The sequence below is a fragment of the Echinops telfairi genome, unplaced genomic scaffold (genome assembly GCF_000313985.2).
Source record: "Echinops telfairi isolate 266 unplaced genomic scaffold, ASM31398v2 ScPeMD7_7412;HRSCAF=8450, whole genome shotgun sequence".
Taxonomy (NCBI): domain Eukaryota; kingdom Metazoa; phylum Chordata; class Mammalia; order Afrosoricida; family Tenrecidae; genus Echinops; species Echinops telfairi.
This window is the reverse complement of record NW_022111312.1, coordinates 18945728-18956753: the sequence shown is the minus strand read 5'-3', so window position 1 is coordinate 18956753 and position 11026 is coordinate 18945728. Positions and strand designations below refer to the sequence as shown.

At 39.2% G+C, this 11026-nt stretch overlaps 2 protein-coding genes across 2 annotated transcripts in view; one reads left to right on the top strand and one right to left on the bottom strand.

Annotated features, from left to right (window-relative positions):
• Positions 1-11026, top strand: part of ZNF10 (zinc finger protein 10) — a 57023-nt gene that overhangs the window by 13789 nt on the left and 32208 nt on the right. The window lies entirely within an intron of this gene.
• ZNF891 (zinc finger protein 891) lies at positions 2870-10699 on the bottom strand. Its single transcript, XM_045296799.1, has 2 exons — positions 10574-10699; positions 2870-6743 (listed from the first exon to the last, which is right to left on the bottom strand). Exon 2 carries the CDS (start codon positions 6632-6634, stop codon positions 5012-5014), a length of 1623 nt encoding a protein of 540 aa, XP_045152734.1. The 5' UTR covers positions 6635-6743; positions 10574-10699; the 3' UTR covers positions 2870-5011.

The following is an 11026-nucleotide window of genomic DNA, read 5'->3' as shown; positions in this document are numbered from 1 at the left end:
TACCCACTTTTCTGTTGTCCGTCCCCCAGGAAGAAGGTTATATGTAGATCCTTGTAATCGGTCCCCCCTTTCCACCCCACCCTCCCTCCACTATAACATTTTTTACTGGTGTATTTAAACCATAGCAGCTGCCCTGCCAGCAAAGTTTACACCATCAGTGTGAGCAGATTGTGACTTTATAAATAAAGGATACGATAGGAGTGACTTGAGAATTAATGTAGTGGTCACCTTGTGGTCCCATCTGTAGAGCATATTAGATATTTCTTAAGTAATGTAGTCAGAGGTAGGATTTATTAGTTTTACTCGAGTCTTATTTACATGGATTACATTTCTAAATGCATTATCAAAAGAGTTTTGTTTCATCGAACTTTCCATCATATAAGCCATTTTTGTGAACATTTTGATGCTTCCCAACTTTTTGTGTATTGTATTGGATAGACTGATTATTCTGAAAGAGTGTTATCTGTATGAAACAGTGATGAGAAGCACACCTTTATATTTATGGGCTGAGGTGTGAACATGGTCATTTTCACATGCGCTTGTCTTCCCATCTTTATTCTTGCTTGTCTGTGTGTCAGAGTTTCATATCCAATATCAAAAGTACTGGGATATGAGACTAGTATTAATCCAGACAACTGGATTAATAGATTCAAAGGGACATGACAGGGAAGGCTTATACGAAACAGAGCTAACGGATAAGTAGGAAGAAATGTATTGGAATTGTTTGTGGGGGTTTTACAGCTTTTATGAAGGTGATTAAACTATTGAAATGTAAGATATGTGAACTATATGTTGGTAAAACTGTCAAAAAGAAACATTTTTAAAAAGTGGTTTGGTATAGGATACCCCCTCCACTTATGGCCTCATTAGCATAACAAAACCGAAGTACAGGGACAGGAGTTAGGATTTCAACTCTTTTGTGGCTTGGGGTTCAATCAGTAACACCTAGAATTTATTAGAATGAGTCAAGAATGCCTTCCTTTAGTTAGAGAGGTCAAAGATGCCCCCCCCCCCACTCCTATAGCAGCAATATAAGAATAGTACATAGACATAAGGAGTGTATACAAACTCCAGATGCCAGCGACCAATGTTCGGGTAAGTTTATTTTAGAGCAGGCTGCTTAACTTTTAGGCCAGGCCAACTTCAACTCACTCTGCAATATGGCGGAAGTATTTCATATGCCCATTACTTTGCGCAGAGATTTTATGACAAAAATACAAATTGTTGTAAAAATGTATTAACTAGGTGATCTAATAAAATTATGGGGATAGAAGTCATCTGACAGAGAACTTGGCACAGGAATTATTATATAAACAGACTTGAAGCTAAGTAAAAATTATCTAGGAGACCACCAATTCTAAATGAAAGTGCTAAGTAAATAGTTTAGATTTTGTGGGACATTTCTGTTAGGAGCCTTGGTAGTATAGTAGTTACATTTTTGTCTGCTACCCATATTGTCAGCAGTTTGAAACTACCAGCTGCTCCTTGGGGAAATGGTGAGGCTCTCTACTCCCATAAAGGATTAATAGTCTCAGAAACCCAAAGGGCAGTTCTACTCTGTCCTATGGATTCACTAGGAGTTGGAATTGACTCATAGCCTGGCTCTGTTTTGATTTTGGTTCTAATGCCTGTTGTAAGTACACTTGCCAGTATAGCATAAAGCAACCTTACGTAATATGAAAACAAATTAGTATGATTGTGTCCCAACAAACTTTATTTTAGGGCACTGATACTTGAATTTCACATAATTTAAATGTGTCACAAATGTTTACTTTTTTCCCCCTGAAAACTATGTTGAAATGTGGAAACCACTGTTACCATGCAGGCTATACAAAGGCAGACCTAAAGCCAGATTAGGCTCACTGACTGGTTTGATGACCCCTGATCTGGACAATGAAGGTAAGTGGCCCAGATGTAGGAAAAAACTTGGGCAAGAACCTGAGTTGGAAGGAACATGACACCCGGAGCTCACAGAATAGGCTGAAATATACAGTGAACCCTCGTTTATCGCGGTTAATCGGTTCTAGACCCTACCGTGATAAATGAAATTCCGCGAAGTAGGATTCCTTATTTGTAAATCAAATATTTTCGTAGTTAGAGCATAGAGGACATGAAAAAACACCCTTTAGTCACCATTACACTCGTATTACCCAATTTATTAAACAAAAAAGGGAAAATACAAAAAGTTTTACCTTTTCCTGGATGGTGAGCATCTTCCTCTGGCGCTTATTTTTATTGTCAGAAGGCTTAGAAGAAGCAGCTCATTTAGGAGCCATCATAGGGCTTAGATAAAATTTCTTAAAAATCGCAAACAATTATTTACTGTACAAAAGCAAAAATGCATCTGATACGTAGCTCCGATACGTAGCGCTGCAGACAGAAGCGTGTACAGTATGAGCCAATCAGTGGCAATAATGACAGAGCATGCGCTGTTACGCAAAAACCGCGATAGAGTGAAGCCGCGGAAGTCGAAGCGCGAAGTGGCCAGGGTTCACTGTAATTTGAAAAATTAGGGCCAACCTCTTCTCATAAGCAAGAATTTATATTGCTAACCTAAATGTAACCTCTTTATTGAAGAAAGACAAGTGTTACAGATAATAGAGAAAGATGTGACAAGAGGCCAATGTTCAGGTGAATGAGGCCATCTGGTATAGTACCTTTGCCAGTAGCAAATCCAACTTTCAAGGGAAATGATACAAAAATCATTTTGCCAAAATTAAGAATCTGTTCCTAAAATTCCATGCAACATTCTGAACTACAGAACCCTTGAGGACTGGTTATTGTGTTATCATGTACCCATCTTGAGAATGTGTATGAATTGGGTTGCTTGGCTATATAAAAGGACACATTTTTGCGTGTGTGTGTGTGTGTGTCTTTGCAACCTCTTTAGCGGATTGCCCGTGCTGTACATCAGATTTTGATTTGACAATAAGAAAAGTTTCTTTTTTATTGTTGAGTTTGTGTGACAGGCTTTTAAATTATGCTTTCTCAACAATATACCCCAAACTCACTGCTGGGGAGTCTATTCTGAAGCATAGCAACCCTCTAGCACACCCACATATGGTTTCCAGGGCTGTAAATCTCTATGGAAGCTGATTACTACATCTTATACACCCTTTGGTGGCCTTGAGCCACTGTTTGGTTAGAAGCTAAGTGCTTTAACTAATGTACGAGAGCTCCTTTCCACAGTGATGAAATATCTGAGTTGTCCAACACATTTCCAGGTGATGTTAATAACGCTTTGCCTTCTTTCATGGTATTTTTAGTATATATTGTTGTGCTTTGTTGTTGGTAGTGCTGATTTCACTGCTTGAGATGAGCCCCAAGGTTAGTGTTGAAGTGCTGTTTGGTGTTAATAAACCAACGAAGGCTAGCGTTTACCTTACAGAGAAAGTGTGCTAGATATGCATTCAGGTATGAGTCAAGACTTCTGTTGATAGCGACCCCAATGCCAATGAATATTAAATATGAATCATGGTACTCTTAAACAGTACAATTCACTTAGATATAAATAAAAGGCAATTATTTCTTCTTGCCTCTTGCAAAAGGTGTAATTATCCCTTCTTATAGCAAATCTAATTTCTTTTGTGCCCCATATAGCTCTAGGCCCTTCTCCAGAACTGTCATCCCAATTTCTTCTGGCTCCGTCATTTTAGGGCTTACATGTTAATCATTTCTCATTTAAAAACTCAAGTCTTGTCTCCAGCTGCTACTCATTCTCCTGTTACTCAAATATCTAAACTCCTCTCAATCTAGCAGCCATTCTCAACCACTGCAGTATTTCCCACTAACATGACCAAAAATTGTCACATTTTACTGTACATTCATTTCTAAGACTTTCTGGCATCTAGGGAGCATTTAAAACTGACTGTACCTTCCACTCTTCCTGGGTTTCCTCGTATTTCTATGGTTCTGTTTTATCCTATCATTAAAATGAAGGAATATTGGGGTCAGTATAAGGTATTTACTCCATTCTTACTTTATATAATCTTATTGCCCTCCATAGTTTATTATAGTTTACATGTTGTATGAACATTGATTTATAACTCATCCCAGAAACCTCTTGAAATCTAGGCCTGCTTGTTTATATGGATGTCAATACTACTGTGTAAAATTAACTTGAGTACAAGTGTCACCTCTACTTCCATTATATTTTCTTAGTAAATTTTAACCAAAATGGTCAGACTTGCAAGACCAAATAACTTAGTATCAAGAGTTCTACCTAGTGTTTGAAATTAATGACTTTCACAAAATTCTATGAATTTCTGATGCTTAAGTTGCTTTTCTGACGACTTGTTTTCAGGAACCTTGGTTCTAAATATCTTCTGTTTAAGCACAATAGTTAATCAACATTCCTCATCTACTGTTCCTATCATAATGTGTATATGCAGCATAAAATATGTAATTTCAACACACTGGTGTAGTCTTCGAATTTTTCTTTTAAAAAAGCAGATGATTGTATTCATATTTATACTGCTTTTAAAAATAAGCTCATTTTTATTGCATAAAAGGATGCCCTAACATAAGCAGTCAGGACTAGAGTAGCTACTTAAAGGGGCCTTGTGGCAACTAGAGTCTTTCTTCTATACCATCTTAAGTCATGGTTGTCATTCACCTGTTCCAATTCCAGGTATTAATTAATGGGATTAATAAGGAAGGTCAGTGTGGCTACTAGCAATAACTGCCACACTGGGCCACGTAACAACTCACAAGATGATACCAATAAAGCAATGTTATATAGCTCTGCTACTCTGACTACAATGCAGGTTAACTTATAAATCATCAAAAAGATAACTAAATAGTCTTTATATCCCACATGGGAAAGATACATAATTCAAAAGCGCCCATAGATCAAAATGTCACAATAGACATTAGGCAATATAACTAAACCAAAGCTAAAATATTATTAAAAATGTGTCATGTCTAAAAAGGTGTTCAGAGGGCTAGAGAGAGAATAAAGTGAGTTTGGCGTCTACCTTAAGACATTGATACACTACTTATAACCATACATTTAAATGGTTTCTCTTGCAATATGAATTTTCCTGTGTATGATAAGTGAAGAGCTCTGACTGAAGGCTTTCCCACATTGAACACATTCATAGGGTTTCTCACCTGTGTGAGTTCTCACATGTCTCCTAAGGGAAGAGGAAACACTGAAGGCTTTCCTACATTCCTTACATTCATATGGTTTTTCACCAGTATGAGTTCTCACATGCATTCTGAGAGATGAGAGACCACTAAAAACTTTCTCGCAGGCATTGCATGCAAAAATATTCTCTCTACTGTGTATTTTCTTATGCACCTTAAGGTGAGAGCTTGTGTTGAAGGCTTTTCCACATTCACTGCATGCATAGAGTTTCTCCCCAGTGTGTATTCTCTTGTGAACTATAAGGTAAGAGCTTGTGCCAAAAGATTTGCCACACTGATTACAATCATAAGGTTTCTCTCCTGTGTGAGTCCTCACATGAGACTTGAGAGATGTTTTCTGACTAAAAGCTTTCCCACATAGATTACATTCATAGGGTTTTTCTCCTGTATGCGTTCTCACGTGCCTCCTTAAAGTTGAGGAATCATGGAAGATTTTACCACATTCCTTACATCCATAATGTTTCTCACTCAAGTGACCTCTCTTGTGTAAAATATGATTAGAATTCCTTCTGAATGATTTTCTACACTGGTTACATTTACATTGTTGCTCTTCAGTATGGGTTTTTTCCTGTTGATTAAGGTATGAATGATGAGAGATTTTGTTTTTACTACATGCATAGGAATCCTCCATAGTGGGGAAATTATGTGTAGGAAATATACCGTGTTGGATGTATATACCCCATTTGGAACGTGTACCCTCTTTTTGTGCTGTTTGAGTTGTTTCAAGATGCCATAAAGCTCTGTTGTAATCTTGTCGTTCACAGAGGTTCTCACAAACAAAGTGTTTCTGATAACTGTTTATGTTTGAATTATGATTCAGACATTCAATATCTACATCACATTTACTGGAAAGTTTTCTAGTGGAAATTTTCAGTGAAGAAAGTTTTGAGTTAAGTTCAGAGTTTTCCTCAAATTCATGATAGCCACAGAACCTCTCTTGAGATGCTGCTTGCTGTTGGGTTAAATTCACTCGCCTTAGCTGTTCCTCTGAGATCCTGTGCTTTTTTCCAATCTTAGGGCTTTCCCATTTATCTCCTAATATAAAGGACCATTTATCATCCATTGTGAGTGTTACCGTTTTAGATGCTTTTTCACAAAGCTTATTCTGCGTATGATTTGATTCTCTGGTTTTAAGCTGATTCTGCCAGTCTGGACTGGTGCCTGGGGAAATCCTGCCTTTCAGAGTTCTTTCTTCTTGTTCGAATCTAGGTATTAGAGTTGGTCTGCAGAACTGATAATCCAGTGAGGTGAGGTTTCTGTAATTTTCCAACATTACATCTCTGTACAAATTTCTCTGAGTAGGGTCTAACATTAGCCATTCCTCCTGTGTGAACTCCACAGCTACATCTTTGAAAGTGATTGGTTTCTGTAACCAGGTTGTTAGAAATCCTGCAGCCATGTTTTTCTCCTCATTATGTCCAATATGCAAACAGGCAGAGTGTGGTACAGGCAAAGCCCATCTTGGAGACAGGTCAATGGCTGCCATCCTGTGAATCCAAATGTGAGTGCCTTAACAGGGCAAACATCAAAATGTTCCTCTTCTTGTTTCTCTGGTCCAGCAAGATTAGTTTTTTATGTTTCTGCAGGTATTCTTCCTGTAGCCAAAGAGGCAAGTTCAGTTAAAGAAGAATTATAGAAAGACAGCCCCATTGAAGGGAATATGTAAATCCTCCACCTCCCAATGAAGTCTTGCCAACTTAAAATCTTCATTACAATTTGTATTAATATGCAGTACAGTCATATTCGGGATCCTTGGTGGTATACAGCAGGGTAAATGTTTGACTGCTAACTGTAAAGTCTACAGTTTGAACCCACCTTCCAACCCTCTTTCTAAAACTGCCATCCCCTTTAAGCTATTTGTTAGCCTTGGATGGAAGGAACAAGTGCTATTTTTTAAAAGAAAGATAAAAGCTAAAGAAAAATAGTCAAAAATACTTGGCCGTTAAATCAAATTTCATATACAATTTGCAACTTTTTGTTAACTTTTTGAAAACAAGATAGGTTTCTCATTTAACACTTTTTTTGTAAATTTGTTCTGTAGAGAACTTTTTATTTAAATGAATGACCTTTCATATGGTGAATAGGACTTCTGAAACAGTAGGAGAAAGATAGGTAGGTATTTCTTAAATAAGTGTTCATCTTATTTAGGAATGCTCCAATTTAGGCTTGTTCTCAAAAGGCCACATTTTCTTATAATTTATTTCTAAAACTTAAGTGTGATCTAAACTGTAGATATATGAATGGATTTGGAGCTCACATTTAATTGTAAGCCCAAATCTAAGAACAATTAGTTTTTATGACATGGCCCTACTCGATACTTGTCCTCATGAAGAGATCAATGAAAATGTGGGTGCTATAAAAAAGTATGGTGAAGAAATCAAGTGGTGTTTGCCTAGCAGAAAGAGTATCTGGAGCCTTACAGGGTTGTCTTAAAACAAGCAGCCATCTAAGTGAGGTGACAGCTCCATAGAAAAAAAGGACACCAATTTGTGTGATCCAAGGACTGTAAATAATAAAATCTAAGACTGGAAGAGGGAATGGCATTAGAGCTTAAATTGTGAGCAACTGGTTTGCAGAAGGTTGTATATAACAGTGCATGACCAAAATCTATTGGCAGTACCCCCATATGGATTAAGCCTCTGAAGAATCCCCTGACCATTGACCAGGGATGTGTATAGCCTTGTTATGAAATAGAGTGCATTAGAATGTAGAGTAAGGGTGATGTAGTTAGATTGAGATTTTTTAACACTTTATCATTTGTTTTCCCTTTTAACCCTTCTTAAATTTGCTCTACTTCTCATTATTTTCTGCTTTCTTTTGAGTTGAGGTCTTTCTGTATCTTATTTTATAATTGTTAACAAATAACTGATCAATCTAAAATTTATGAGGATAGCAGTTATGTGTTCAGGAAAAAGAAAATTATTAAGATTGCCTGACAGGCTTGACCAGGAGAAAATTGGAATTGAGAGGCATTTTACAAAGTTTAAGGAAAACTTATCAAATGAATAATAAAAAGGACAATCATTTAAACCAAGAAAGCAATGTTATACAAGAGAGAAACATCTCACTAAGTAAGGCAATTTACATAGTTATCATGAAATATGGAATATACATATATTTGCAAACACTGTTAAAAAAACAGCACAACGTTTGCAATATGGAGTTTTAAGGATATGGGTGGAAAAGGTAGGATATAATAGCCAAAATTCTCATATATTATACTAAGATTTAAAATGGTCACAAATGGATTAATAAAAATATAGAGTCAGTTCAAAGACAGAACTTAACTATCTCATTGTCTGAAAGTGCTGGAGAAACAGGGGAGGGAAGGGCTTCCTATTTGACTATGACCTTTTTAACATAACTCCACCAAAACCAAACACATGCCGACCTAATGTGTACAATGGCTCCATCGAACTTTCATAGCTATAATCTTTGCAGAAGTAGATCACCGGGCCTTTATTCTGCAGTGCTGGCTGCTTTGATTTGAACTGACAACCATTAAGTTAGCTGCTGCTGATAAGCTGTACTAGTCAGTTGATGGCTTTAAGTTTATGTACCGTATATACTCGTGTATAAGCCATTTTTCAGCATATTTTTATGCCATTTTTGCGGTAAAATTGGTGCCTCGGCTGATATTTGGGTTTGCTTATACTCGAGTATATATGTTACATATTTCTTGACGGTGAAAAAATTAAAAAGAAAGCAAACAAATTAGTAATCAATTCTGCATAGAGAAAAGCAGCAGCAAAGTAATTTAAAAGACTAAGACAAATTTAAGAGCAATTAACTAATGAGAAAAAAACAAAAATCACAGAAACATCTAAAAACTACTACTTTGGAAAAACTAATATAGACATATCTTACAGGATAAACTAAGGGGTGGGGGTGGGGAAAGATGGCTATAAATAATAGAAACAGAAAAGGAAAACAACAAAGGATAGTTGCAGCAGTAATTTGAAAGTAACACAAAATATCTATGTTGTTGCAGATGCAGACGGGTTAAACTTTAGCACCCTATCATTTGTCTCCCTTATGATCCATTTAAATTTATTCTAGTTATTAATATTTGCAGGGTTTTTTTGTTTTTATGTTTTCTTTTGTTATTCTTGTTTGTCAATTGTTTCTGTATATGAAATGCAGGTTAGGTACATCTAGAGACAGTAATTGGATTAACGGTTCCTTGGGGGTGCAGTGGTGGAGGTTGTGGAGAAATGGGGAAGCTAGTAACAATGGTATAAAAGAAATTTCTGAAACTGATCGTGGTGATGATTGCACAAATCTTTTTGATGTGGCTAAACTATTGAATCGAATGACATGTGGATGATATGCCAATAAACTGTTGGGGGGGGAAATCCAAAATATCAATGCCTTAAAATTACCATTAAATTATAAATAATTTTATATCATGTATGAAATCTCAGGTGAACAATTTTCTAGAAAAGTATAAATACCAAGAATTGACTGAGTAGGAACTACACAACTATTAAAACTTGAAATCATATACCTGCCCACAAACATTTTGAGTTCAAGATCTATGGGCTAATTGTACCGAACTCACTAGGGCAAAAGAATTTCTCCTAAGCAAATCGTTTCACAGAACAGCGAAAAAGCTAGGCTGTCCAGATTATTCATGAGATTTGTGCAATCTTGTAAATAAAACTGGGCATGGATGGTATGAATAAAGAAGATTAAACAGCAATGTTAATTTTGAATACAGCAGTGCACCAAAAGTAGAGTATCATATTCAAGCAGTGTTTAACTGAGAGAATGATTGAAAAAGCAGAAAAACAACGATCACTGTGACTCAACCTAAATAGACCAGGAGGACAATCCAGGGTCAGGAAAAGTGACGAAAATACACACGCTGCTTGCCCTTCTCACAAAATAAGGCTGCACTCCATGCCCTGACTGCGACTCTGCACTGCCTCCCTCTCGCTCCCGGGTACAGCTCAGTTCTTCAGAACCCCGTTTTCTTTTCAGGTCAGGCCCTCCAAACCTAGGGGTGGGAAGGTGATCTTTTCGGAGGCAGGGCGCCAGGCTTTTCTTCTGGGCTGCAGGGCGCGAGGGACCAGCGGCGGCCCTTCCAAGCTGCTGCTGACCCAGGCTGGACCAGCACGCAGGCATCCAGGGTCCGGCGGGCACTCAGGACCCTGCTTTTCTGGGTCAGGGCTAAGGCTGCGAGAGCTATGACCCCCCCCACCCCGGACCCCTTGCAGGCCACGGGTGCCCGCTGCTCCTGGCTTGGGCCGGAGGGCTACGCTGCCTGGCCCAGGTCCCCCGTTTTAGAACCTGTGAGTGGAAAACTTTCTTCCACAGCCTTTTGTGTGCGGGGCTCGGACCACGCCACTTCCATCCCGCAGCCCCGGTGTGTCTGGCGCTCCCGGCCCACAGGCTGACAGGGACCCCGTGGGCGCGCACTTACCGATTCCTGCCCCGAATGCACTAGTTATCGACCCCACGCTCCCATCACTCCTCTCTTGCCGGGCGGCGCGGACGAGCTCCCACAGCTCACTTGTCTTTGGGGTGCCTGTCTCCTGGCGCCGCAACCCTGCGACCACCGAGCAGCCGCCGGAGCTTTAAGGAGGTGGGGCACAGAGCGCGCGGGCCCGGACCTCCGAGCGCCAAGACCGGACTCGCGCCGAGTGTCGGGCCAGGACTACAGTTCCCAGGAGGCCACGCGCTGCGGTCCGCCCAACGCGGAAGGATTCTGTTATGTCTGTACGCGTGCCACGATTGTGTTCGTGGGCGGAAGGTTCGCGGCTCCCGGACTAGATAACGTAGGCGGGACGTGCTCTTGGGGCATAGGGCGGGGCGGTAAGGGCTGCCAAGGGGCATTTACCCGGTGGCGGGACAGGACTAGCCCGTGCGTTCTTGG

What these genes read in the sequence shown, in the direction of transcription:
- ZNF891 (XM_045296799.1), bottom strand. Translation starts at nt 6,634, where the DNA reads ATGGCAGCCATTGACCTGTCTCCAAGATGGGCTTTGCCTGTACCACAC.